We start from the raw sequence: 27,612 nt of genomic DNA, 5'->3' as shown, positions 1-27,612 counted from the left end.
CGCAGGTCAAATTGAAAACTTGCAAATTATTATGGACTGTCAAATATCAGATAGGACTGCCTTATAAGCAAAGGCCAACGCTGCTTAGTGTTTCGCCCTCTTGAAACACATCCGAGACCCTTGTATATATCTGCTGCCTTCGTTTACTCGCCCCTGAATGGCTGGGTCGGACTTCTGCGGTGGAGAAGAAGGTGAAAGTGCGAGGTACACGTAGGTAGTAATTTCAGCATTCATGACCCAACCACGGTGAGTCTTCCAGGGACTACCTTCTCCACAATGGGCACGTCAACGTGCAGTCGGTTGTCCATTGTATGGATTGCTCTTGTACCGGTGAAAGAAGAGGAGTGTAAGCAGATATGAACGAGGCTGCTCGGCACGTCCCCGTGCCGAAGGAGAGCCAAATTCGAGTCAATGTGCGCGAAAGCTATTGAAGATCGCCGGGGTCATCTAAGAAAAGGAAAGAGCTACAGTATTTGATTTTTGAAGCCATTTTCTAGTTTCGTATTCTTGAAGGTGGCCTGATTGAAATAACCAGGCTCAGTGGTTTTATTGACCCTCGCTCATGTGCTCTTTGTCTCGGAATGTCTCCTTGCCTGTTCCTCACTGTCGTGTTTTGCTATGGAAATCTTCGTATGTGGTTTAGATATGCAGGCTACAAGCATGGATCGGAAAAATAGACAGGGAGCGGATGCACATTAATTGCAAAGGTGAGCAGTGCTACATGGTGGTTGCGAATGGCACATTCTGAATGGCCTGGGCTGTCACCTTGGAGACAGCCCTTAGCACCTGTGCTGATTATTACCACTTGTGGGAAACGCAAGCACTCATCCTATATATCAACTGCAAAGCCATCACACAGCCAAGCCAGGTGTGCTCCGGCTCGCAAGGCGACCAGCTTCTCGTTGAGCATCGACGCTCGAGCCGCCATCATGACCCTTGGACTTGAGACGGGGCAAAGGCTATGGCGCATGACCCCCACGACATTGAGACACAATGTGAGCATCGCTATCCCGATGCTACCAATACTGGCATGATAGCGGCTGGTGTGCGCCAACCTGGAGGGTTAGGAGCCTTACTGTGTAAGCCAGGATAGCGGAGCGAAGGAGGCGCATCAGCAGGTGTGCTCGTGGTCACTAAAAACGGCCAGACGCGGCCTCGGTGAATGCAAATTACTCCATTTCGACGGGGGATCTCTCAGAATGCCATTTGAGAATTTCTCAGAGATTTGTCATCTTGAAACAGCCAGCCACTTTGTGTGGCAGACGCGGCCACAAGCAGGAGCCCAGAATGGACAACGCGTGGCTGCCCGCCGGAGATAGGGGCAGTTGGGTCTACTATGTTGCATGGTGGTGTGCAGCCCCTTGCCGCAAGCATTTGCCGTTTTCTGACGGTCTGCAACGGTGGATTGGCCGAGGTGATTCGCCTTCTCGATTGATACTAGCGATATTGCTGCACATGGAGGTCGAGGAGCCGGGGGACTTAGAGCAGGAGCTGCTTTTGCTCTCTGCAGACGGTAGCAAGCCAAGTCCGGGTAGTTCGGAGGATTTGTGACACCCGACAACAAAAACTAGGGCGGATCTTGAGAGGATTCGGATGTCGTGTCCATGTAGCACACTAGCCTCCTGGTCGATTACGATCAGACGACAGCCGACAGCAAGTCGCAAAGCCCGGGTAGGAAGAGCTCAAGGCTGCAGGGCGGTCGATCACCAGGCTGTTGATCGCTTGAAGCGGAGCACGTTGGATAGTGGAGTATGAGAGAGTGGCAGCCAAAGATTGTGTCGTACCGTGTGTGTGTACAGCCTAAACCCTACAGCAAGCAAACTCGTCACCACCCTGAGCAAAGTCCGATCGGTGTTTGTGCAACCCCAGCAGCCGCCAACCCCGCCACGGCGCGCCAACGTGTTTGCTGACAAACATCAGAGGTCGAAACTATGTACTTTGCGGCCGAGCACGTAGACGAGGGTCGGGAATGCCGCAGATCGCAGGAGGTGGGTGATCAATACAGTAGACTTTAGACCCGTTGTGCTCTGGTCTTGAAGCATGTCGGCAAATAGACTCCAAGCCACCTGCCTATTTAGACACCTACCTGCCTAAGATGTCCACTCAGAGGGAAGAATCACGCGGCTGTTGGAAGGCTTAAGGCTGAAAGCTGAGGCAGGAGAAGGGAGGATTGGCGATTGGGATTGGGATTGGGAATGGGGACTGAGAATGTGAGATTCACACCACAGAAACTGAGACTTGAGACGGACGGGGACGGAGGGCGATGGTGTTGCCGAACGGGGGGTCAATTACGTAATCGACTTGGCCCCACCCCCCGGCAAGCCCAGCCAGCCACCTTGGCATCTGTAGCCGTCGTTTAAAAACTCCATTTGCGCTTCCCCCCCTCTTCCCTTGGAAACGCATCTTACATAAACACCACTCCCGACCCTTCCGCTGACTTAGCAGACTTGCAAGGACTGGCACATCCAGTCAAAGTCTCAAGACCCAGACGCCCGTGGTGAAGTGACATTCAGCTGTCGTCCTTCGGAGGTGAGTCGCCCAGTGGCCTGCGGCTGTCAAACCCGTCATCAGTCATCATCAGTCACCCAATCCCCGCCGTCGTCGGTCTCGGAAGCTTCGACTTTGTGCACTATGGCCGCCGTGTGCAGGCATGGCAACGGCAACATGGCACTGGCTAACCCTCACTTGAACCACCAGTCAGTCCTGCACTTGCGCGAGCCAGGGAGACTACGCGTCAGATCTTCGTCGTACATGAAGCGGCCCCAGAGCCAGTCGCCGGTCACCACCACCAAACACCACCTCTGCTACTGCAATTGCAATTGCAACTGCAACTGCTACCACGCTCGACTAGTCGACATTCACTCGCACTCAGCAAAAACGATAAGAGCAGAATCAGTCACCTTTTCGTGAATTGCTTCATCAGTCACCCGTCTGCTACGGCCAAACCACCGGCCCCATCGGGAGTACCATCATCCCTAAACCCAGGCCTTTTCTTAGCCGCGTTCAATTCATTTAGTCATCACCCTGCTCGCTCACCCTCGGACTCCCTGGCCCCAAGCTGCCCTCTAGTCGGCATTGTCACCGACAGGTATTTCTTTGACCTCACAGCGCTTGTCGGGCTCTTCCTGGTCCTGGTCCTGGTCCTGGCCCCGTCTCTCCGTCCTGCTGCTGAGTCAGAGTGAGCCTGCCAGCTGAGCGAAGCACAAGACCTCATCTCGACTTTGGCAGCGAGTCCAGTCCTGTAAGATGCAGGCTGCCAACAACAAACCTGGTGAGTACCTGTCATGTATTTACCTCATCTCCTCATCTTACTCATTCCTTTCGGCTCTGTCCCGTTTCGTCTTGTGCCCTTACTGTCTGCCATCTGAGGTGTTGCCTGCCTCGAGACGGCCAACCGTCTACGCCCCCAACCCAGTCTGTACCCACCACCGAGCAATCCGACCTGCACCTCGCACTCCACTGGGCACTTGCTCGGTTCCTCAGCTCCGCGCCCTGGCTTTCGCGCAGGTCATCCCGTCCTCTGCTGCCGGCCCTCGAGGCTTTCTGTGGCTGCTCTGCACTGCTCTGTTGTCAATGTCCATGGCTGTCAAGTGGGCCTAGGACATGATGCTGCAGTCACTTTCTCACCTACTCACTGGTCAGAGGGAGAGAGGGCAAGAGACCAAGACTGCTGTGAACAGAACCGCGTCGTCGCGGCTCAGGAGGACTCTCAGTCCACTTATACACACCCAGCCAGCACTTCTTACATAATTATCATCCACCAGTCCACGCGACAAGCTCGCCAGGGTACTTTGACAGTACTATCCTACCGCGTCCTCCTTCTCCGCCACACCGACAATAAGTAATCACAGCCCTTCCTTCACCATATTCCCCCATTGTCATCCCGACTTTATATCTGGAGTGGGCTCTACTGCAGATCAGATCTGAACCGATCTATTACTGCAACTCCCCAGCTTGCATCAGAGTCAGCCTCATCTTTCCCCCTCTCGTACTGCCTGTTGAAAGTACTCGCAAACACAAACCCATCTCCTCAACGTCCGTCTACATCCCGGCTTACCTCATCACCACTTCCATCACCCCTCTCCCATATTACCTCAGCTGCTGTTCATCCACCACCTCCCCTCCGTCCTGTGTTCCACTCATTGCGGTTAGGCCAGGCGTCACGCGTCCGACCGTTTCCCGAAACGGTAATACCGAGCCCTCATACTGTGCTTGACGATCCTCGTCTTCCGGGACATCTGATCACTACACCGTCCTTCTAAGACGCCTCTTGCTCCCACTGCCTCGTGTGCTGTAACGGTTCCAGCAGTTGTCGTTCAGGATGACTCGATTGAGTCACAATGAGCGCAAGAGACGCTGGACTAAGCAGCCCACTCTCTTTCACATAGACAATTCCACTATAAGACGCTGGGCGCCATCTTGCTGACGTACACGCAATCACAGAGACACGAGGACAACCAGGCGGATCGTCGCCTTTGAACAGCAATAGTAACGTCGCAAGGTCATCGGTCGCTGCCGCTAACTCCCATCCCAAGCTGGTCCCGCGGCCTCAGCCGGCGCCGGTCTCGTCGGTTACTCAGCCGCTCTCGCATGGTTTCAGCGACGCGACAACCCCAACGACCGCTGCCCCAGTCCTTGACCCTGAACTGTCCATCCACCCGACACTTAGGAGTCCTGGCTACGTCCCCACGGCGAACATGATGCCAAGCGGTGTTCAGCCTCCTCCCGAGCACCCTGGCGCAGTTTCCATGCCTCCAAGTTCGTCCGCCCCACTTGACGGTGATGATCCAAATGCAGACGGACGGAAGGCCAAGCGGGAGCTGTCGCAATCGAAGCGTGCTGCTCAAAATAGGGCTGCTCAGGTAAGGCTCACACTATGCCATGTGCTACGGGAGTAGCCATGCACTCGTTGCAGAGACGGGACCGTCAATACCAACTACTCACCTTCAGCTTGTGGGCTTTGATTTGCTAACATCAGCTTCCATAGCGGGCATTTCGTCAACGCAAGGAGGGGTACATCAAGAAGCTTGAGCAACAAGTCCGCGAATTCGGTGAAATGGAACAACATTACAAGAACATGGAGTCCGAGAATTACGCGCTGAGGGAGTATATTGTACACCTACAGTCTCGACTTCTGGACGCACAGGTCGAACCCCCTCAGCCGCCTCCCAACATCAACCTCTCTGTGCCCCCAGCACCGGGTCTACCCGAACCTCCAGCACCTGTCCCTACCCAAGAGGATGCTCCTATGACCGATCCTACGCCTAACACCGGATCTGCCACCGGAGCGTCGACACTAGATGCCGTTGCACAAGCAGTCCAGAGCTTGAGTCGTTCCGAAGCCGCGTCTTACAAGCCCGAGCCAACAGCCGCTGAGTCGCAAGCTGCGGAGGATGCGCGTACGGCAGAGGAGATATCGAGACAGCTCCAACAAGCGGAGGCGGTCCCGGCGGCCAACATGTAGGGCATGCTTGACCCCGAGGACCTGGAGCTGCGCCGAGGATACCAGCGGGGGAACTACTATCTGCCTTACGCGCCATGACGCTCGCTCGCCGAGAAGGGGGTGGGGGTTGGCAACATGGTCTTAGAAGCATGCCCTTTCCTTTTTGTCTTCAAGGGCTTGTGGTGTTTACGGTGTTCAGATGTGATGTCAAGAGGGGCTGACACAGTTCTTGACTTTTACTTGAACGGGAGAAAGCACGGATTGGGGAAGAAATGCGACTCCTATTCTTTGATAACAACTTGAGAGCAGGTGAGGGTTCGGCTTCAGTCTGCTGGTAGAATAGCAGAAATTGTATTTGCTTAGTGCATTCTGTCTTGTGTGCGTGCCGAGAAGGCACCCGCAGTCACGAGAGGGCAATGGGTTTCGCCCAGGGATGGATATCAAGAGAGACTGGGGTTGATTAGCTACGACTGTCGCATCCGTAAGTGTTGGCCGTGGGGGCGATCGGAACGGCATAATTTTAAAGGCGTGGCTGCGCAACCATGCCATCATCCTTCACAAGATACTACCACGATGGGCTCTGTGCTGAATTAAATGCTCATCCCTTCACTTCGATGGAGAGTCTGAATTTCTCGGCACGAGATTGTTTCCTCTGGTCCATTCACCCGCTCGTTATTTCACCAGGGAGGCTAGTCACGCAAAGAACAAGACTGGCGCCTGGCAGGTATATCTATCTGGCCACATGTAGGCAACACACAACAAGTACGAGGCGAAGCCGACAGGATGATATGAGGGAAAAAATGCCCGGAAACGGGCCCTGTCCCCACCCAAATCCTGGAGATCAAGCTGAGAGGGTTGAACTTCCGCCTCAACGATGGATCGTGACCGAAACCTGGGCGACCAGTCTACATCTGCAACAAAGGAGGTCTGATAGTTGCGCCAAATGTCAATAAAATCTCAGCGGCCTCTTCGCTTGATTGGAGGAGAGGCGCTCATACGATGAGGGCAGTGGTACCCGGGAGCAGTCGAGACGGAATGGGGACTGGGTTTGGGAACGAGGCACGAGAATAACCTTGAGACGGCTCAGTAAGGTTGAATCATGTTGCTCTCAATCAACTAGAGGGCGAGGTGTTTCTACTTCATCACAATGCATCAAGCAATGATGCTCGAGAAACAGCAAGGAGAGGACAGTCCATTGCCAGGCCAGCCATGCAGTGTCGGCCTCGGTCTTCAATATTTAGAAGTTGTTCGTCTTTTTCTCCAAAGATTTTTTAAAGGCGCTGTTCTCGTTGCCCAGCGCATTCCACCCGATGAAACCAGGGTTGCGGTCCATCATCTAGCCCTTTTAACCCAGTAATTATCCATATCCTGCCTCTTCCGCCTCCCTCCAAGCTACCAGCAAATTCTTAAGCTCTGTTTCTCTCATCGTCTCATCAGAAAATCTCTTGCATCGGCGTCTCGCAGACCTAAGAGAACGCGTTGCCAAGGTCGTGGTCCTGCAGAAAAGAGTTAGCCATGTTACTTCTTATCACACACTGTTGGTTGTGCAGAGTCTCGCTTACCTTGAACCACTCTGGTCCCTTCTCGAGGTACTCCTCCCTCGTGACCCTCGCCCTCTTCCACTCGTCACTCCCAGCCCAGCCCGCCGCGCCCTTCCATGCGTCCAGCACGGCATCCTTGGCCCTCCTGACTTTTATGGTTGATTCAGAAGGCAGCAGAGCCTGCAGACCACTTCTCAGCCTCTCGTCGAAGTTCTCGAAGAGCGTGGCACCACCCGTGAGGAAGATGTCCTTGAGGAAGTCGTTCCTATCTATACCGGGAATGGCTGTCAGCCGCTGCGTCAGAATGTCTCCAGCAATCTCGACGATGCCGGCCTGGTCAACTCCCGCGATGGCACCCGGCTGGAAGACCACCTCCGGCACACGGATGCGCTCCACATTCAGGTGTAGTTGGTTTCGCTCCGCCTGGGTTCCCTCGTCCGGTCGCGGCCCATAGCGCCATGCGTGGAGCATAGACTTCGTCCAGTTATTCTGCGCTTCGAGGGTGTGCTCGTACGTGAAGTCCGGGTCGTATTTGAGGAGGTCTTCTTCGAGGGTCTTGATGTTGGCATCTAGGTTCTCCTCTTCATCCTCGTCATCGCTATCGCCCTTGTTAGCGCCCACCGCAACATTGCGATAGACGCCCCAGTCAGCATCGTCGGCGCCAAAGTCATCGTCGTCTCCACCACGTCGGCGTTTGCGGCCTGTGGTAGCCGATGGATTGTCCGACGCGAGGTTGGCCAGCGTCTTCATGCGCATTTGGCTTGCGAGGGACTTGCGGTTGCCTAGGTCCTGCTTGAGCCGGTCACGATCCTTAATCTTTGTGAGTGTCTCGAGGCGTGCTTGTCGTCGCTCATCCAACCACGCCTCCAGATCATTCGTCCGCTTCTCCTCGTCCAAGCGAGCTACCTCTGCAACGCGAGCCTTTTCAGCCTCTTTTTCAGCCTTGGCTCGAGCCCTAGCCTCATGGTTTGATTTGAGAAGCCGCTGGTGACGCTTTTCCTTAAGGCCTTGTTCGTCTAGTTGATCATCAGGAATGTCGAGCAGGTGGTATGAGGGCTCTTCGGCCTGTTCTTCTTCGACTTCGCCGCCAAGATCCTTTTGCCGGGCTCTCTTGATAGAGCCCTCAAGCTCCTTGACTATCTTTGCAAGCTGGTTCTCATCCTTCACCTCGGCATCGTCCAGAATTCGCTTCGTCTCTTTCTTGTTCTGGTCGACAAGTCGTCGTTGAACATCCTTATAGTACTCCAGGTCCTGCTCTTTCTTCATCAACCGCTCAAGGCGCATTTTAGCAGCTTGTGCCTGCAGTCGACGGCCACTCTCCTTCTTGCGCTCTGCAATCTTTGCTAGCTCTTCTTCTGACTTTTGAATGATAACTTCCTCCGTGTATGGGTATTGTATGATTCGCTCACGGTCTTCGAGGCCAGTCCAGTCAAGGTATGTTGCCAACTCGCTATCGTAATCCTTTGAGAGGTAGCAATGGTCCCGCACCATGAACTCAGCTTGGGAAAGGTTCATCTTCCCGGGGAAGTGATCGTACTTGAGGCGAAGCAGTTTCATCAGATAATCGGCAGCGTGGTACCCGCCCCAATTTAGGCGGATAGCCTGAGCAAGCATCGGCTTTTGGCTGTAAACGGGTATCAAATGTGTGGAACTGTATGAGGATGACACGACAAGGCCGGTTGTGCCCCCATTGTGTCGGTACGAAAACAGGGAGTCGATTCCGTAAGTCAGGCTTGGGGCGCCATAGCATTCGAAGATGATCTCGGTCATTGCTGTGCCTCCTCGTCAGTAGTGTATCTCAATGGCTTTCCTCAGCCGGAAAGACTCACATTTCCTCGAATACGGCAGGTTCGCAACCGCCTCGGTCATGACGATAGGCATGTCGATGTTGCCCTCGACACCATTCATTCCCAACTTGAGGAACAAGTAGTCAAGCACATGTTCCATGACATCCCAGTTGCTGACTACTCCTGTGCCTTGCTCAAACGCATTTCGTATATGACCTCTTGCGGTTGTGTCGGAATAGCAGTCCAGGCCGGCGAACGAGAATGTCTTTCCCAACTTCCGGTCGCGATATTTGGCCATTATGGGCGGTATGGCAAACCGCGGTCTGTCTTCGAAGTTCCATCCTGCGCGGACTGAGGAGGACCCTGTTAGAGAGCATCAGTGTCAGTCCAGCCCCAGTACCAGTCGCGCAAACGATAGGGAGGCAAGAAGTTATGTACCATTATCTATTACAATTGCAGCGGTGCCATCTGGTTGTTGGAGTGCCTTCTCACGGCCGTCGGGCTGTGGTGGTATGATCTTCTCGAACTTCACATCCTTGACAGGGTACGTTGTCGGTGGCGGGAGGTCATCTTTTGGTCCCTTCGTCGCAGGAAGAGGTTCGTAGATCGCTGAGGGCGCCATTGTGAGGACAACGCGTTGGGAACGGAGGCGGTCCACAGGAGAGTTCAAAGGGTATCACGATGAAGAGAGGAAAAGAATTTTGACATGATTGGAAAAGGGAAGGACAGGCTTTGAGTTGTAAAGTTTTGAGGAAGAGGGTGTGATCATCTGTTGGTGGTGAGTACAAGCTGGGAGCTTCCTCCCCTGCCTGCCGCGGCCCACAAGGCTGGGCGCGTCCTCATCGCCATGGGTAGGTGGTTTGGAATTGGCATTCACTGAGGCTGATTGTGGGGGCGAGAAGCTGCAGCTACGGTGTGGGGACAGCTTCCGCTGGGTGCATCCCCCAGATCTTGGTAGATTCCTAACCCTCACAACGTCCCTGCAAAATGTTCCTGGCCCAGCCCATAGGTTTATTTGATTTCTTCGTATTAGACTCTATGCCTTCCTGGATTTTAACTTGCGAGTGATCATTCTGTCGACAAAGAGAATTTTCAGAATTGTTTTTCTTAATGTAAAAAACATTCGACCTGGAGAAGAAAGTTCCACTATTCCCCTACAAGGACTATTGGGAAGTCCGCATATCGCCTGACGACACTGCTTGGAACGAGACCACCTCAGAAGAGCGCACATACCTTATCGACCTTGATGCTGACTTTGATGCTGGCCTGCAATTTGTCATGGCGACAATTCTCGAGTTACACGTGTTGATTTTGAATGTCACGGCGATTTCCATCAAAATGACCTGCTCACTGACAGACTTTCAAGCAAACGGTGCCGCCACAAAAGCTCCCGTCTTCTCGCATTGTGACACTCGCTGACACATCGTCGAAAATCTCTTGAAACTTGTAGGCGATGGATATTCATGAAGAAAGTGGTGCTTGCCAAAATATGGGTCCGAATATTTACAAGAAAACGTCAATCTGAGAAGCACAGCCAAGGCAGTATATCTACAGAGGATAAGTTGTGCAGCAGATCCTTACAGGGGTCGTTTCAGCAAGTTCCTGCTCCAAGCCGCGACTCCTTCATATAAATTAATTATTTCGAGCATATTCAGATCCATGAAAGGAAAGAATTTCAATCAAGGATAATTCTGTCGCTTTGAGATCTTCCGACTGGAGACTGAGTACAACTCATGCCTATCATTCCCACCCATGGAGTGTGCCACCCGATTCCACCAGTCTGCGGAGAGCAAAACCGTATCTCAATTCTCAAGGCTCGGGATGGTATGGTCTAGATGTCTTGTGCCTTCGGCCCGTGTGACACCTCGATGGTGTTTGTCCCTTCCCGTTCTGTGCAGCATCCAAGTCCATATGTAGACGAGACAGGAAGAGCGGGAACGTTCAGTGCACGCAGACAAGCCACACCGAACTTCGGCTGTAACCACGCAAACTGGACGGCCAATTCCTGAGGTCTCCTAGAGCCGTTATCTGCACGCACAGGCAAACTCCTGTGGTGCCTGCCTCAATCTCAGGAGGGCTGTGTTGCCTCAATGAACGGAAGGAGCTTACCAGAGGAGAAAGGTCGAACAGCCCAAAAGGAAACCCCTTACCCAAACCGTACTTCCTCATTCTACTTCTTCTTAAGGTATCTCCTCTCATCCTTGAGCTTCATCTTTACCAGGCCTCTCACATCCACATGGGCACATAAACCGTGTGTTTTGCCGGTTGACAGTTGCTCGACCTTGTTCGGCCCCCTAAGCTGTGCCGAAGTGGAAATCCCTCTCAGTTAGCCAAAAGCACCCTCTCATTTCATTCGCCTCGATTCCTCAGAAAGTCTTCACTGTCCTCGGCTACCTCAGTTTTCATTCCTCTTGAACCCGCAAGCATCTCAAGTAAACTGTCATCAGCCAGCAAGATGCTATCAACCGTTTCTCTAGGTCTGCGTGGCCTTCAGGTACATCAACTCAACCACGCACGCTCTAAGCAAAGATTCTGACGCTTCCAGGTCATCCTGGCCATCGCGCTCCTCGGCGTCTCCGTAACCCTTGTGGGTTACGATTACTGTGATGAATATTATGGCACATGCGAAACCTTCAACGAAGGTTGGAAGACAACCATCCGCTACTGCATCTTTCTGGGCATATACGGAATCATGATCGCTGCTCTCGGCATTGCCTCTCTTTACGTCGACAAGATCCCCACGGAAGTCCCTCTCGTCGTGGACAGCATCGGAGCCTTGTTTTACTTGGCTGGAGGCATCGCTTGGGCGGTCCGCTTTACTGGCCAAAATATCCCCTGCAGTGTAGTGCCGGCCTGGGCGACTGATTCTTACATCAAAGCCTGGCTGAGCGCCTGTAAGCGGTGCGAGGCCGACGCGGGCCTTGCCTGGTCCTTGTTCGTTTTTACGGCTCTTCTTGCCATTTGTGGCTTCCTTCGACGACGTGACCAGGTTCAGAGCTCAAAGTAGGAGACGAGCTGATGGAGTGTCTGGAGATAAAAAACTGCACACGAGCAGTGCGATTCAAAGTGGCACAACATAGGCGAGACAGGTGGCACAGCTTTGTACAGAGACCTAAGACCCTGAAGGTTGGTTGCAGCCAGGCCATGAAAGTCTGATATTTGAACGGTCATACAATGACAATAATGACGAGGGGCTGGGATGGGATGAGAAATAACATACTGTAATTGACATTGGTACACTTGAAGTTGATTGTGCTCATGTAAGCTCTGCGGTCTTCCTGAGTTGTTCAAGGCCGGCCAAATCCTTACGTAATACTGCATCTGTACCTCAGGATATCATCGACCTCACCTGCTCCGTTCTCTTTTCTGCAAAAGACTTTGGGAGACTCAAAAGCTAATGCAGGCTCTGTATCCCAATATAACTATGAATGGACTCAGAACTTTGAGGCCAGCATCCCGACCATTTCTGCACCTGAAGCCCATCGCCTCCACCCGGTCATTCTCCAGATCAGCCGCCATGGCAGCGGCATCACCAAAGTTCTCCGAGGGCTCGGACGAGCCACGCCTGACCCAGGAGCTGGACAGTCTCCTCAGCAGGTGGACCCTCACAACAGATGGGCAAGGAATCGAGCGGTCCTTCAAATTCAAGACATTCGCGAAGACATGGGTGAGGCTTCACCCATCAGACCTGCACAGTCTGGGTCTCTTTCTCACTTGTGCTGACATGGGTCCAGGACTTCATGACAGCCGTGTCTCTGCAGTGCAAGATCAAGAACCACCACCCCGAGTGGTCAAACGTAAGTCACATACTTGGGCTGCCGAATGAACTTGTGAATTTACCGGGGGCCAAGTAAGATCCATGCTTACTGGAAATGCGCAGGTCTACAACACTACTTTCATCCGCTGGACGACACACAGCCCGCGGGGCCTGTCGGCCAAGGACACGGAGCTGGCCGCCATCTGCGACGAGTACGCGCAGAGCTTCGGGGAGGTCCAGGAGACGGCGGCTGCTCCGGCGGCTGCTCCGGCGGGCGACGGCCAGAGCTGTCAACTCAAGGGCCTCGCGGACCATGTGGCGTCGGCGTCAGGGGACTGCTGCACGCCGAAGAAGTCGAGCTGAGACCGAGACCGAAACCGACGACCCCCAGCCGAATACGCGGCATGACACATTCAACACCTGATGCATTGCGTTCGTGTATTTCTTCGTTCTCATGTATTACTAGTATTATTCTAAGCGGCGCCGAGCGAGAGGCGGCAGGCCGGATTGCTATGTACAGGCGAAGCTAAGCTCTTGAGGACGCCACCCTCTCTATCACGGTTGCGGTCATTCCGGGCACCTCACGATGGGGGTAGTCATCCGGTTGCGTCGTGCGTTGCTCTAGATTCTCGTTTCCAGTGCGTCATTTGGCGTGTTCAACACGTCTTTTCTCTGTAGCTCTTCCTGAAGTGGAAAAGCCAGACCCTCATCCTCGTCCACGAAGTCGACAACGGTCCGCAAATAGCGGCATGAAGACTAGACCTGGGAAGCGCTTATTGCGCCTTCTTGGCGCGGATGGCAGCAAGCTTCTTCTCCCTACGCGCCTTGCTCGCAGCCTCGCCGGCCTCGGTGTCCAGGAAGTAGTCCCACCAGCGGAAGCTGGAGGCGTAGTTGCCAATGAACTTCTCGTGGTGCATGTCGTGGTGGTCGGCGCCGGCCCAGACGGGCAGGAAGTGTCGCAGGCTCCAGGGGAAGTCGTAGCCGGAGTGGGCATCGATGGCCTGGAACAGACGCAGAACGATCCACATGTACATGGTGAACAGGTGCAGGTCACCGGTAAGGGAAACCCAGAGGATGGGGCTCCCGACCGTGCCAATGGCGAGGAGCATAACCTCGATCGGAGAGGCGTACTCGGCGGCGAGGCCGAAGGGCGCGGAGTAGGTGTGGTGCAACTTGTGGATGTTCTTGTAGAGGGGTCCGTAGTGCAGGGCACGGTGGAACCAGTAGTGCCATGCGTCCTCCATGATGAAGAAGATGGCGATCTGGTAGGCCATCTTGAACACGGTGGGGAAAGGCACGCCGTAGTCCATGCCGAAGTAGGTGGCAATCGGGTGGAAGAGCCAGATCTGGGGCAGCTCGACAGTGACGTGAGACAGGAAGACGAGCGCGGCGCAATCGAACTGCTCCTTCCATGTTGGCAATTTTTGCTGTGGGCGCGGGTCAGTCATGTCAAGCCATATCTCGACCAGAAGGCGCCTGCGAGGGAAAAAGGGGGCGCTGGGTAGAGGGAGCACACTCACGTTCTGGATCTTGTACTTGTTGAAGGCGGGAATGGCGTCGACAATAACCCAGGGCAGACAGCGGCCGAAGTAGACGATCTCGTGCATCATGAAGGACATGATGCCGGTGGCGAGAGTATCATTTTGCATGAAGAGGTACCACGAGGCCCAGAGGCGCTCAACCACGTTGAGCTGCACATGGATCTTGGACACCTCCTCGAAGACTGAGAAGTAGTCGGCTGGTGTTGTCGAGTTCAACCCACTGGCGACTGTGGAGTTGATGGCAGAGAGCGTCGTGCTTCTGTAAAACGTTGAGTGTTAGTGCCTCGCGCATTTTCGGAGTTTCGAAACCAAGGGGCGGAATGAGGTGAGATGTGCCGCGATGCGAACGGGTTGACTGGCAGTCTATACGTACACGACGGTAGCCATGATGAAAGTGTCCTATCCTCCTTGGCGAGAGAATGACCCGGGAGGAAGCAAAATATGGTTTCTGTCAAGTCAGGTCAGGTCAAGGAAGCGCCTCTCTTGGTGGTAGTGTGGTGTCCTCAACAATCTTGAGCTTGTAGAGGCGGTCCAGACAGATAAAAGGTTCTGCCAGGGGCGTTTTATTATTCGGGCCTCGAGGGACCCCTGCGTGCTGGCGACGGAGCTTGGGCTGGCCCGGGGGGGTCAGCCAATAGTGACCCACTCAATCTCAGAATGAGCAGATGGCCCAGAGTGCGTTTCCGTCTTCCGTCCACCCTCTAGCCCGGTTAGCCCCAGGAACATCCATCCTTGTGCGTGCTTGTGCTGCTTCTGGCGTCCTTAGGGCGACCAGCACAGCCTGCCACCTGCAGATCGGGGGCAATCTTGGGCCCATGATTGGCAGCGGCAAATCCTGTCTCCCAGTCCTCCCACCCCCAGAGAGGGCTGTTTCGTGCCACCACCTTTCGATGAGCCGCTCAATTGGGTTCGTGCCGACTCGATTCTGCTTGCGTCCGGGTGCGAACGGTGCCAACGGTAGCTGCAGCTGCCGGGCGGTGAGGGTTCCGGCTCGCCTGAGGGTCTGCGATCGAATGTTTGTGGTCCATGTCAGTCTGACCCGGCAGATTGGTTTTCCGACAAGTCTGGATCTCTTGCCAGATTGAGACGCCCAAATATTTTCTGGCCTACAGCACTCTCTGGAAATCAAAGCAAGAAGCACAGGATACCCATTGTCCCGTTGCTGAGGGTGGCGCCTTGTACCATCTTCACCAGCCAACCAGAACACACCCGCAGCCACCTTCGTCAAAGAAGGTGTGCGGTGTGAGGCTCTGCGGTGTTCCTGGGTTGATGACGTCTGTCTTTGATCCCCTTGAAAGTTTGCCAGCTGTTTGCCAACGCCAGACCACGTCGCTCTTTGGCCCACATTACACACGCGCGCACACACACAAGACGCGGAGAAAAAGCCAAACAATCTCCTCATTCTATGGAGATCTGGTAGTCTTTCTTATTAATTTTCCTGTCAGATTGTGTGGTCCCTTTCTAAGCAAGCATCTGGTGGTCTTTGCTGTTTGTTGACTGCGTCCGAGCTTCCGGCTCCCAGTTGAGGTGCACACACGTACGGTTGAGGTCACAAGAGACCCGCTCCAAGCTGAGCTCTCAATCCACCGCATGAGCGAGGGGAGTGAGGTTTCGCTGCCATAGCCCACTTTTTTCTTCCATCCAGCTTCTTCGCCTTCCTCGGTTGTGCTGTCTTCCGAGGGTTAATCTTGCGTGGCCTGATCGGACCTATCGCCACCCTCCGCGCGTTGGGTTTAGCACTCTCCGAGCCCATCCATCTGCCGTCAGCCTCAACCCCCCCTACGCAGCACGGAGCACGGAGCACATTCCGGTGATGCCTTACGGGTGTCGTTGAGTCCAAGATGTCGATTGTGACCGAGTAAGTCAGATCTGAGCCCCGGCCAGAGCCACCACATATACCGAGTCACCTCGCCTCGCGGAGAAGGCCTTTACTTCACGCGAGCAGCTTTCACGCTGCATCTTACGTATCTCTCGATTAAGTAACATCTCTCTCTAACATTCCGCAGCCAAGTTCGGCGCGTCGACGCCCAAATAGACCGTATTCTTCTGAATCCTCTGGTTGATTCAGAAGACGCTGTTGAGGAGCAGGATGACGGCAACACCGAGATCGGCGCCCGCAGCACGGCCGCAGCTGACTACTCGTCCCCGAGACTGAACGACCTCCTGCGAATCGTGAAGAGACTCTCAACCACGTCTACTATCATCCTGCCTGCTGCAAGCATCACCGGCCTTCTTCACCAGTCCGGCCTCGCCAATGCTGATGAGCGTTCAGAGGTCCTCGAGGCCAAGAGCCAGTATGAGTATGAGCTTGAGTGGTTGCTCGTCAGCAAGGCCACCACGCAGACCTATGGCCTGATTCTGAACACCTTCTTGGATCAGATCATCCCACTAAGCCATGACATCTGGTACTGGGACCAGGTTCTTGGTTCTTACACCTACAGCAGTCTCTATGCTGCTCAGACGTCGCCCATACGCTGGTGGGTGTGGGGCAAGGACATCTATCAGGAAAGCAGAATCCGATCGACATTTTCGCAGCGGGCCAGCCTGTTCAGCAGGTCACCACAGTCGGACAATGACGGTCTGGCTCAAAGATGGGGCCGGTTCTACTCCATTGTGCGAGAAACTGTGATGGAACGGTCACTAAAAGACGTTCAACGCAAAATGTTCTCTACGGTATCCTTGTGCCGATCCGAAGCCAAGCAGAAGCAAATACAGCTAAAGAGGCTGCGCGAAATGACGGCGACCGGACTGGGTGTCTTGGTGGACGAAGGCCTCAATTTTGAAATCGACGATGAGAAGAGTGACGTTCGCGATCATAGTGCCGAGTTGAGGGGTGTTGTGGAGCGAAGCGTCGCCCTCATGGACCTGGTACTCCGAGATGCATCGAATTTGGAACACCGCGTATCTGAGTTTGAGGACAAGGTTTTCGCCGGAATCGAGGAGGACCCCGACCTGTCGATCCATGCCGAGGAAGTCGTCAACAAGCCTGCGATCGTGGCAAGGAGGCTGCTCTCCATTCTGGAGAAGCGAATCCCGGGACACGTCGAAGAGACGAACAAAATTGTGGCTGCGAACGGCCGCCCGTCACGACTCGTCAGGTACTGGCTCCCTATGGGCCTGCTCTTGGTATCCTCTTCCACGCTTCTCCGGATTCTGGCCAACCACAAAGCCGACATCATCGACTGGGTACGTGACCTCGGCGTCACAACACGGGACTTCTGGTTCAACTGGGTGGTCGAGCCAGTGCGCAAGGTTGTTGGTACGATCCGACACGATTCTCAATCCGAAATTGCCATCATGAGCCGTGACAGCTTGAAGGCCGACCGCGAGAGTTTGGAGCGGATGGTGGTGGAGTTCGCAACGGACAAGCCCAGCCTTGCGGACTCCTCGTCACCCCTGACCGAGACGCAGATTGCTGAGATCCGTGACAAGGTCAAGGAGGGTGACGTTACACCTGTCCTCAAAGCGTACGAGAGAGACCTCCGGAAGCCTTTTGTCGGGGCCGTGAAGGGCGATCTGGTCAGGAGTCTCCTGATTCAGGTGCAGAAGACCAAGGTCGATCTAGAAGTTGCTATCAGTGGAATTGATGCGCTACTCAAATCGCAGGAACTCGTCTTTGGATTTGTGGGCCTGACACCCGGGATTCTCGTCTCTATCACGGTGATCTCCTACCTGCGTGGCGTGTTCCTGAGCAACCGCAGGGGCGTTCGGCAGCAGGGCGAGCGCGTGGGCCGCTGCGTAAGAACGCTGCGGAATATCGACCGCATTTTCACCGAGGCGACTCCAGTCAACGGCATTCTCGGGTACAAGGACCATGGTCTGCTGGTCACGGAGGTGCACATCCTCCGAAACCTGGTACGGGTTGGAAGATTCATGCCTCGTGAGGTTGAGAGTGAGTTCCTCGAGGATCTGGAGGACGTCGCAAATGGCAAGGGTATCCAGATCCAGGTGAGGGCGCTGGACAGAATCCGGTGGGCTTATGCCAGGTGGTTGCGTGCCAATTAGACCATGGGTAGTGGGCGAGCTGCGGCTTTACAGGACGCGGTGTCAAGATATGGTGCTCAGCAATCAGGGCAATCTTGTCAAGGGAGATGATGAGTGAACATGCAGAGGATGCAGGAATACATAACAATCAAACAATTTACATTAAAAATACTACAACGCAAACCCTATTCTATCAAGAATCATCACTTCAACCGTCATCTATCCAGAGGAGGTTATCCAAGATTTTGCCCGATCACGCAGTTGCCTGTCGAGATATGCCATAAGCAAAGTGTTTCCTTCCCAGCAAAGTGCTTGACAGGTGTCAGTCAGGACTAGTCGTTCCCGTGGTGATTTGCTACTACTGAGTACTGGGATCTGCTTGCTACCCAAGGCAATGGCTTGTAATGTTTGTTTTCCCGTTGCACTCACAGGCATAATTACCACAGATAATGAACTAGCGAAAACGGTTAATTCAAACCTTGATGATCAGAACGACTCTCGTCATGGGAACCAAGTTCGCCGCTCATAGGGTCGAACGCGTGGCGTCAGTGGCTTGGGTGGTTGGCCTCGGTAGAGGGGCACGCCCAGTTGGCCGTCTTTGACAATCACGAGGGCCCAGGAAGGGTCGCCTCGGCCTGGACAGCGGCCAGGGAGGTGGGATTGGTGCCTATCGTGTCTTTGGGGAACCTGGAGACATTGCAATCTGGATCAGACCCCAGTGTCGGGTATAGACTGGCCGTTACTGGTGTTGGCAGGAGGCCTGGAGTTGGAGTTGACTGTGTTCTCACTAGACTACTACCCCTGTGCCCATATTAAGTCAGATGGAGAAATGGAGAATGGAGATTCAAGCCCCCAAGGCTAACACGTAACTCCAAGTGACACGGCTCAACCGCAACCCAACGCATCCACTCATCTTCGTGTACTCCGAGCGGCAGGCGCCTCCACTGCTACCTACACCCACCGCTGCGAACCCTTGGAACCTGGCATCTCTCATCGACCGCCATCTTCGTCCGTCCATTCTGAGGTTCCTTCCAACCTTCTCTCCTGCACAACATCTGCGAGTCGTGAACCTTGTCCCACAAAGTAATCCCAACTACCATCGCCCTCTCTGTCTCTGTCTCTCTTGCTGACGCTGTTTCGGCTGGTAGCGAACCCGACAAGGCATAGGCACGCCAAGCCAGACCAGGACCATCCATCCCACTTTGGCCTGCTATCCTATCCTGGACCCATCATCATCCCTCCTTGCCTTGCACAACCGCCAACTGCCAACCTTCCTCACCGTCCGTCGCTCACTTTTTTCCTCCAACAATCGACCGACAGTCCCTAGAGAATCAGCATCCCAAGCGGTGCACCGAAGTCCTCCAACATGTCAAGCAACAGGAATTATGACTTTTTGGTACGTGATCCCGGGCCTCGGTCCTCCGCTGTCCAGAAAGAGCCACGTCCACGTCCACACTCTACTCCACGCACATGTCACCGAATGCGATAAGCGCAACGGCGAGTCGGCATCTTTCTGTCCCTTTGGCACAAACAACAGCAACGGGCGTGCCCTGTCCACGAAGGCCAGCTCAATCTTCAAGTCAATCTCAAAATCACACCTGTCAAAAAGGGCTCGCTCCAACACCAGACTAACACTTCTACCCCCTGACAGATCAAGCTGCTGCTCATCGGCGACTCCGGCGTGGGCAAGTCCTGCTGCCTGCTGCGTTTCAGTGAGGACTCGTTCACGCCGTCCTTCATTACCACCATCGGCATCGACTTCAAGATCCGGACGATCGAGCTCGATGGCAAGCGGGTCAAGCTGCAGATCTGGGACACGGCCGGCCAGGAGCGATTCCGCACCATCACGACCGCCTACTACCGCGGCGCCATGGGCATCCTGCTGGTCTACGATGTCACCGACGAGAGGTCCTTCAACAGTACGTGCAGACGAGTTGGAACAGCCGGCGGGGAAGGAACTGGCACGCAGGCATGCAAGAGAGACGGGAAAGGAGCAAAGCTAACCCACGGGCTTGTCTAGACATCCGAACCTGGTTCGCAAACGTAGAGCAGCACGCCACCGAGGGCGTCAACAAGATCCTGATCGGCAACAAGTGCGACTGGGAGGAGAAGCGCGCCGTGTCGACCGAGCAGGGCCAGGCCCTCGCCGACGAGCTCGGCATCCCCTTCCTCGAGGTCTCGGCCAAGAGCAACATCAACATCGACAAGGCCTTCTACAGCCTCGCCTCCGACATCAAGAAGCGCATCATCGACACCTCCAAGAACGACGTCGCGACGGGCGGCGCTGGCGTCAACGTGGCTGGTGGCTCCGAGAACTCGGGAAGCAAGTGTTGTTAAGGTATGGGGCGGGCTTCGGACGCTTAGGGATGGATGCTGGCTTGGGGAGGACTTGGGGTGTAGTGGAGCGTGGTTATTTGCTGCCGTGAGCATGGGAACGAGCAAGTCGGCAACAGGACGGCCGGTGGAAGTGCGATGTTGAGAGACGGCACAGTCTGTGAGGGCCTGCCTGCACTGTGCAATGCGGCCAGAAGAAAGAACAGGAATGGGTGCGCACCGAGGACAGCACAGATCAACCAGGGCCCTTGGAATAGGGGCAGGAGACAGACAATTCGACAGATGGCGCTTCTGCGAGCAGTCCCGCTCCATTGAAGCAGTCAGTGGTAGCCGGCGAAGGGGCACAGAGGCACCGCGGCAGGAGACGGGGCAAAGCAGCGGAACTCGATGCTTCCTTTAGAGAGAGAGAAAGAGAGTGGGAAAAAGAACGCGAACGACTAAAGAAAGAAGAGCCTCTTTTCTCACTTCTTTTTTTTATTTTATTTCCTGCGGAGGCAAATGGCAAGTGTCAATACTTGGAAGCAAACGGAGTTAGTGGCTATATCTGGGTTGCAAATACATTTTGTTCCAAAACCAAAACAAGTCGAAAGGTGGACGAGTCGCTCGCCGTTGTTTTGGCTCAACGATTCAGTGAAGTCGTGCTCGGTGCTTAATGGAGCAACCCAAATGTGACGTAGGCAATATCACTAGACCTGCGGACGCTTGAATCAGTGGTGGTGTGCTGATGTTACACGCAATACGTTTTGGACGGCCTAGGGATATGTAAGGCTAATAGAGGCTGCTCAGGGGGAGAAATTGTGGGCGAGCTGCAGTAAGCCTCGTGGATTGCGAGCAAGCTTGGTAGAGTATTGGCATGCTCATAGAATTCAAGATAATATGGTCTTTGGGACTTTGTCACGAATACGAAGAGGAGATCTTGGGCATCTTCCACAATGATCTCAATCCAGCTGGCGAATATCGAGGCGTGCAAAGTCGAAACAGTATCCTTTGGTGTGTGTGTTGATCGCGTGCATCATCACAGCCTCCCTCACTACTGTTCCATATCATTAGAACAATAGTCACACATGGGAGATGAAGAGTGGCAGTGTAAGGGCGCTCTTGTGCTCGTCTATATTTGGGGCATCTCGTCCCTTTCATACTTATATGATATACGAATGTACAGTCAGATCGAATCATCCTACATGATAGCCACAGCATCAACCACGACACTCCTCTCCAGCACCGCATCGTACACGGCCCGCTTGTGCCAGCACCTGACAAACCGCCTCGCGATGGCAGGCTGTGTGAACGTCAGGACGAACCTGTTGAAGCGCTCGTTGCGGTCCACGGCGCCAGCAGGCTCGTTCGTCTTACCATCCTTCTCGCTGCTGTCTGGCAGCGGGCCGGCGACCGGCGACCCACCATGCTCGTCCTTCACGTCGTCCTCGTCCAACTCCAAGGGCACGGACACCGGCTCCGCCTTCACCTTGATCTTGTAGTGCTCGGAGATAAACCTTGGCTTGACGGGCATGATGCCCTCGGTCAAGTTGGCAAGCACCCAGGGGGCGCTGCGCTCCCGCCCGTCGTCCCGGAGCGTCAGCCACAGCTCGTCCGTCGTCAGGCCACCCTGGCCCTCGCCGTGCTGCCCGTCCGGCGACGACAGCTTCAACAGCACCCGGGCCGGCGTGCTCCCCTCGGGCCGCAGCGTTGGCAGGATGTCGGCGATGTTGGACTTGGCCGCGAGCTCCTTGACGAGCTCCGTGTTCCACATACGCACGCTGATGTTTGGCTTGATGTTGGGAGAGTAGAGCGTGAAGGACCGGACAGCAGCCCTCTCCTCGTCGGTCAGGAAGGGCTGGGGTGATATGGGCGACTGGTCCAGGGAACCTTTGGCGACCTCCCGGCCTGAATCGGCTGGGGCGTGGAGCAGCTGGCGGCTCAGGGCGTGCAGACGTCGCACCTCGTCCACATAGGCTAACGCGGATGGTCGCGAATAGAACATAAGGTAGTATCGGCCTAGGGGCTCCCAGCTGATGGAGTCATGGGCTTGAATGACTTTGACAAGGCCGCCGGCCCAACCTTCCACGTGCTGGCCCTCCGGTGCAATGCGGTAGAAGTCCGTGTCGATGAGTGAGGGGCTTGTCCCGGAAATCACCACCACGGTCGAATGGGAACCATAATCTCCAGGTTGTGGCCCGATCACTCGGTCCTGTCCTTCTTTAGATATCCAATTCCGGACTTCGTTCCGCAGGGAGACCAAAAAAGAATCTTCAGGTGGGTGTAGCATCTTATGTGTTGCTCGAGGCTCGTCTTGTTGATTATTCACTGCTCCCGATTCGACCTGTTCGGGGAATAGCTGTCCGAATATTGATAAGCCACTGCCGAGGGTTGTATCATGCCGTGGGGCTGTATCCGAAGTCTTCTGTTGTGATTCGGAGCTTGCCTCTCCTCTTTCCGCTGCTGAGAAGGCAGTCCTTAGCTTAGAAGTCGGCTGCCCATAACCAGTGCCTTTGATTCGCTCTGGCTCCGCGAAAAGTCTTTCAAAAATGGAGCGATTGTCCGTAGACTGAACTGGTCCTACAAGTCCAAGCCTCTCTTTTTCGGGGGCTGGTGCCTGCTGAATACCCGTCTCTGCACCGAAGATTTCAGCCTCTGCCGCTTGGAGTTCGATTTGCACTGCCTTGATCTCGGTGTCATCGGTCATTTTTGGCCCCTCTAGACCCGTAGTCTCAGCCTTGCCCGACCGCGAGCTGGAGATGTTGATGACGCTCTCCTGGTCCTGCTCTCGCTGTGGCTTTGTCCCAATTTCGGTCTGCAACTGGTTCGTGTTATCTGGCAGAGACTTCGATTCGAGTTTGAAAGGTCCCATGCTCTTCGGCAACTTCCCAGGGGTTGTTTTGCGCGAGAAAACAAGACGAAATCTCGGCTCCGTGTGCACCTCAAGTCGTGAAGGCGTCTGTAGAGAGAACGAAGAGCTAACCGGCATCCTCGCTAGCGATCTGGCTTTCATCAACACAGGATCCTCGGCGAACAAGTTCTGGAGTGATTCAGCAGGGCCTATTCCCGCTGTAGCCACAGAGACTTCCCCGAGATGATGTTCCGCATCAAGGACTGCATCAAGCGGCTTCACCTGGTAAGGTACTTCGAGTGCTGGTACATCCGGTGCGCCCATCGGTCTGGGCCTGAAAAGAGCTTGCTTTTCGGAAGCAATCAGTTCGCGCTGACGCTTAATGGCCTCTATGGTGCTAGGCGACATTTCAGTCAGTGAGTCGAAGCCTGCTCTAGGAGGCATTGCCTCCTGGGGCTGATCAGCCGTGGGACCAAGGCCGTCGGAGGCCTGCCTCCCCTTTACATGAACTGTGATGTTTTGAAGCTCCTCCGTCGTGATATTCGCTTTTCCCTCCGTGGATTTCGAAGACTCCTGTGACAATTCTTCACGCAACATGTGTTTATTTGTCGAAGCTGCTCCTTGAGGGGACTTATGGTGCCTATCGTGATATTCGGGAACCCGCTGTGGCGGATAATGCTTCTGGGGGGCATTCCTGGGCGCATCGCTCTGATACCAAATCCTTCGCAAGGAAGGATCCTTTTCCTGCTGCAGCTCACTTGGTTCATCGCGGTGCAGCAGAAGCTTTCGGGAGTAATAGTTCTCCTTCCCCTTGACTTCCTTGGGTGCATCACGGCGCTTTGCGGGCTTGCGGCGAAGGAGCCTGGTGCTCATCTCGGCGATCCTCTGTCTGTCCTCGGGATCGCGATCGCCAAAGGGTTTCTTCCCCTGCAGACTCAATCGAGTGTGCTCCGCCATGGGCTTCGCGTCCCATTTCCCATGGAGAAGTGCCCAGTCATCGCCATATACCCCGATCTTGTGTATGCGAAGTCTTGTTTTCGCACCCTTTCCGGCTTCGCCATGCTGTCCTTCAGATACCGGTGCGAGCCGCTCGTCATGTTCCTTATCGTTGAGTCGTATGGTGGTCGTGAAGAGGGAAGCTGTTGCCGTCGCGCGGTGCAGTCCAGGTGCAGGTGCTGTGGTCCTCCATCGTGACAACGGAGACTGCGGCAATGGCAGTCGCCTCCCACGCAGCATCAATGCAACGAGCTGCTATATTCGACTCATTCGTGTCGTGGGGAGCGAGGTCGCTGACATTTGAGCACTCTCGTCGGTCGAGTTGGGACCCAGGAGGGGACTTTGTTGGTGTGCGCCGAGGGTACCATGGAGAAAGCTTCGAGAGCTAAAGCCGCGAAAAGTTTCCAAGCTTGTAGTAGGTACCTTGGTACTTGGGCCTACCTAGACAGGTACTCAGGTACATCGCGCTTCGCAATGACCCCAAGAAAACGCCAGGTACTAGAGACAGGTGCCAAAAAAAGAATTCACACGTACTGTGTGTAGACAAATGGGAATAAAAGCATCTAAGGGAATAAAAGCCATCTCAGAGTCTCAGATACAAGATGTATCGTACAATATCCAATTCGAGGAAGATGCAGAGGAGGAAAAGTTGTGGGAGGTCATCTAGAAGAGGAAATCTGAGAGAAGGTTATCCCGGGGAAGATTGTCCCACAAAAAGGTCATCTTGTAGCAGGTTATCCCACAGGAGGTTATCCCACAGGAAGTCATCCTATAGGAGGTAATTCCATATGAGATTATTCCCATAGGAGGTCATCCCATAGAAGGTTTCCTAGTAGAGGTCATCGCACTGGTGGTTGTCCTACCAGAGGTTTGCTGGTTAGCACCCACAGGCTGCAGAGTCGGTATGGACGCCGTGTATTTAGCGCCCAGTCAAAATTTCCCAATAAGGAAGAAACTTTTCCCACCCACTATTTGCGGTTCTGCCGCCGAAACTTCAACTTTTATCCGCCGTGAAAGATGAGAATTCTTGCCCGTCGCCGTCAAAATGAAGTTTATCGAGGTCAAGATAAGGCCTGTCCCATCGCCGTCGGATAAAAGCGCCGAGAAGACGCTCAAGGGCGCGTCACGGATCTATGTCAGCAAGGATGTTCTCCTCGAGCTCACTGGCACGGCTTTGGAGAACGGGAAGCGATGCTATGTCGAGAAGATCCTGGAGAATGGGCAGGCCACTACACGAGAGGCATCACTATGGGCGTCAGCGGACCCAAAGATGAGCCGTGCCGTGGCCCAGATGAGCAAGCCATTCCAAGATGCCTGCGATTTCAAGCTCGGCGATCAGGTCAAGGTCATCTACACCGACGGCAACGCGGTGCCTGAAGCTGAAGAGGTCGTCCTGGAGGATGTCACTACCAATCAGCCCGCGATCGAGGAAAATGATATGATCCACTGGGCGTGGACAATTAAGGGCAACCTGATGAGCTTAGATGACGTGTTTCCCGGGCTGGTGGTCAAACGCTTAGCTGGAGCAGGCACATACAGAAGTTTCAGAGTCACGAGTGTCAATGGCTCGATGAGTGGCAATGCCCGATTCATACCTGCTTCGACAAAGGTTCGCATCAGCACCGGACAAGACCTGGACAATACAGCAGCGGTTGCCCGTCCGGCGATACTCAAGGTGGACATGATACAAGGCCTCGAGACCCAGATCCGTGACCTTAACAATAGGCTCCGCCGGTGGTGTAAGCCATACAACGCTCCCGCGCCCCGTAGGTCGTGTGGTCTGGTCTTTGATGGCGGTCATGGAACTGGGAAGACGATGCTCGTTGATCAAATTTGTGAGACGGGATGGGGGACGGTCCACCGCATACAACCCAGCGAGAAGCTCTCCTCCATCAGCAAAATATTCGAGACGGCGAGAGAGACCCAACCCAGCATCGTCGTCATGGACGGCTTTGAACAGCTCATCGACAAGGATCGTAGCAATCGGAACGCCGTCATTACAGCCGTTGTGGACTTCCTGGACAAACTGGCCGCAGGCACAGCAGCGCGAAATAAGCGCCCTAAAGTCCTGGTCCTCGCGACGTGTTTGGACTACTCAACGAATATGCCACAGGATCTTATGCGAAATGGACGTTTTAACAAACACATCAACCTTCCCCTCCCAGACATAGCCAGAAGAAGAGCTATCCTTTCGTCTTTTAACATGCCTTTATCTCCTGATTCCAGGGACAGCATTCTATCCAGTATGAGCGAGAAAACGCATGCCTACAACGGAAGCGATCTGGAGTCACTAGTTGAAGAGGTTGCTGAACTCTCGGAAGAACATTTAGAAAAGATCGAGGACACTGGGAAAGAAGCCTCCCCAGAGGACTACTTCATCACAGAAGAAATGGCCGAACAAGCAATGCAGACTATTCGTCCATCTGCAATGCACGACATCAATCTCAAACCCCCACCGGTTCACTGGGACGACATCGGGGGCCAAGAGGAGGTCAAGCAGACCCTACAGCAAGCACTCGCGCTGTCCAAGGTATCCAAGCAGAACCTCCTCAATTACATGTCCGCTCCGCCAAAGGGCTTCCTCCTCTACGGCCCACCTGGCTGTTCCAAGACCATGGCTGCACAGGCGCTCGCAACCGAAAGCGACCTCAACTTCTTCGCCGTCAAGGGCGCGGAGCTGCTCAACATGTACGTGGGCGAGTCGGAGCGGCACGTGCGGCAGCTGTTCCAGCGCGCGCGGGAGGCCGCGCCGAGCATCATCTTCCTGGACGAAATGGACTCCATCGGCGGCCAGAGGTCCGGTTTTGGGTCCACCAAAGCCGGCGGCGGCGGCGGCGGTAACAGCGGCCTGAACGTGCTGTCGACGCTGCTGAACGAGATGCAAGGGTTTGAGCTTTTGCAGGACGTCCTCATCCTCGCCGCCACGAATAGACCCCAGGCCATGGACCCTGCGCTGCTGCGGCCTGGCCGGTTCGACAAGCTCATCTTCGTGGGGCCGCCGGATGAGGCCGCGAGGGCGTCCATCTTCCGCAACTGGCTGTCGCACAGGAAAAGCGCGTCGGACATAGACGTGGAGGAGCTTGCGAGAGAGACCGAGGGCTGTTCGGGCGCTGAGACCGTGGCCATCTGCGAGGCGGCCGGTGGCACAGCCTTTTGGAGAGACCATGGCAAGGCCGAACACGAGTGCAAGGGTGTGACTATGGAGGATCTCCGAGAACAGGCCCTGAAGAAACCGCGGATGATTACCCCTGAGATGTTGGAAGCGTACGAGGTGTGGAGGAATAAATTTCTCAAGGAGGCTCAATTTGCCTAATTTGGCAGGAGGTTGTCCTAGAGGTTCGCCCGACAAGAGGTTATTCGGCAGTTTAACCCATAGAGCTCATTTCGCAGAAAGTGCTTTAG

The 27,612-nt window shown here is 54.6% G+C and overlaps 8 protein-coding genes across 8 annotated transcripts; 5 read left to right on the top strand and 3 right to left on the bottom strand.

Annotated features, from left to right (window-relative positions):
• Positions 1 to 6,909: 6,909 nt before the first annotated feature.
• J7T55_014414 (chromatin remodeling complex subunit) lies at positions 6,910 to 9,393 on the bottom strand (the record flags this gene model as incomplete). The annotated part of the gene is made up of 4 exons (XM_053142410.1): positions 6,910 to 6,939; positions 7,006 to 8,756; positions 8,814 to 9,134; positions 9,210 to 9,393. 4 exons carry the CDS (start codon positions 9,391 to 9,393, stop codon positions 6,910 to 6,912), a joined length of 2,286 nt encoding a protein of 761 aa, XP_052994604.1.
• Positions 9,394 to 11,226: 1,833 nt separating this feature from the next.
• J7T55_014413 (uncharacterized protein) lies at positions 11,227 to 11,778 on the top strand (the record flags this gene model as incomplete). The annotated part of the gene is made up of 2 exons (XM_053142409.1): positions 11,227 to 11,265; positions 11,317 to 11,778. 2 exons carry the CDS (start codon positions 11,227 to 11,229, stop codon positions 11,776 to 11,778), a joined length of 501 nt encoding a protein of 166 aa, XP_052994603.1.
• A 510-nt stretch (positions 11,779 to 12,288) lies between these two features.
• J7T55_014412 (pterin 4 alpha carbinolamine dehydratase) lies at positions 12,289 to 12,891 on the top strand (the record flags this gene model as incomplete). The annotated part of the gene is made up of 3 exons (XM_053142408.1): positions 12,289 to 12,438; positions 12,506 to 12,568; positions 12,652 to 12,891. The coding sequence occupies 3 exons, from the start codon at positions 12,289 to 12,291 to the stop codon at positions 12,889 to 12,891; spliced, it is 453 nt and encodes a 150-aa protein (XP_052994602.1).
• Positions 12,892 to 13,301: 410 nt separating this feature from the next.
• J7T55_014411 (methylsterol monooxygenase) lies at positions 13,302 to 14,456 on the bottom strand (the record flags this gene model as incomplete). Its single annotated transcript, XM_053142406.1, has 3 exons — positions 13,302 to 13,955; positions 14,049 to 14,328; positions 14,443 to 14,456. The coding sequence occupies 3 exons, from the start codon at positions 14,454 to 14,456 to the stop codon at positions 13,302 to 13,304; spliced, it is 948 nt and encodes a 315-aa protein (XP_052994601.1).
• Positions 14,457 to 15,910: 1,454 nt separating this feature from the next.
• Positions 15,911 to 18,074, top strand: J7T55_014410 (tp synthase regulation protein nca2; the record flags this gene model as incomplete). The annotated part of the gene is made up of 2 exons (XM_053142405.1): positions 15,911 to 15,927; positions 16,076 to 18,074. 2 exons carry the CDS (start codon positions 15,911 to 15,913, stop codon positions 18,072 to 18,074), a joined length of 2,016 nt encoding a protein of 671 aa, XP_052994600.1.
• A 1,345-nt stretch (positions 18,075 to 19,419) lies between these two features.
• J7T55_014409 (uncharacterized protein) lies at positions 19,420 to 20,390 on the top strand (the record flags this gene model as incomplete). The annotated part of the gene is made up of 3 exons (XM_053142404.1): positions 19,420 to 19,449; positions 19,705 to 19,972; positions 20,074 to 20,390. The coding sequence occupies 3 exons, from the start codon at positions 19,420 to 19,422 to the stop codon at positions 20,388 to 20,390; spliced, it is 615 nt and encodes a 204-aa protein (XP_052994599.1).
• A 1,174-nt stretch (positions 20,391 to 21,564) lies between these two features.
• On the bottom strand, positions 21,565 to 24,450 carry J7T55_014408 (uncharacterized protein; the record flags this gene model as incomplete). The annotated part of the gene is made up of 1 exon (XM_053142403.1): positions 21,565 to 24,450. One exon carries the CDS (start codon positions 24,448 to 24,450, stop codon positions 21,565 to 21,567), a length of 2,886 nt encoding a protein of 961 aa, XP_052994598.1.
• An 805-nt stretch (positions 24,451 to 25,255) lies between these two features.
• On the top strand, positions 25,256 to 27,523 carry J7T55_014407 (aa-domain-containing protein; the record flags this gene model as incomplete). The annotated part of the gene is made up of 1 exon (XM_053142402.1): positions 25,256 to 27,523. One exon carries the CDS (start codon positions 25,256 to 25,258, stop codon positions 27,521 to 27,523), a length of 2,268 nt encoding a protein of 755 aa, XP_052994597.1.
• Positions 27,524 to 27,612: the final 89 nt, after the last annotated feature.

Source organism: Diaporthe amygdali, assembly GCF_026229845.1.
Source record: "Diaporthe amygdali strain CAA958 chromosome Unknown NODE_11_length_1138210_cov_64_948100, whole genome shotgun sequence".
Classification (NCBI taxonomy): Eukaryota; Fungi; Ascomycota; class Sordariomycetes; order Diaporthales; family Diaporthaceae; genus Diaporthe; species Diaporthe amygdali.
This window is presented reverse-complemented; position numbering and strand designations above follow the sequence as displayed.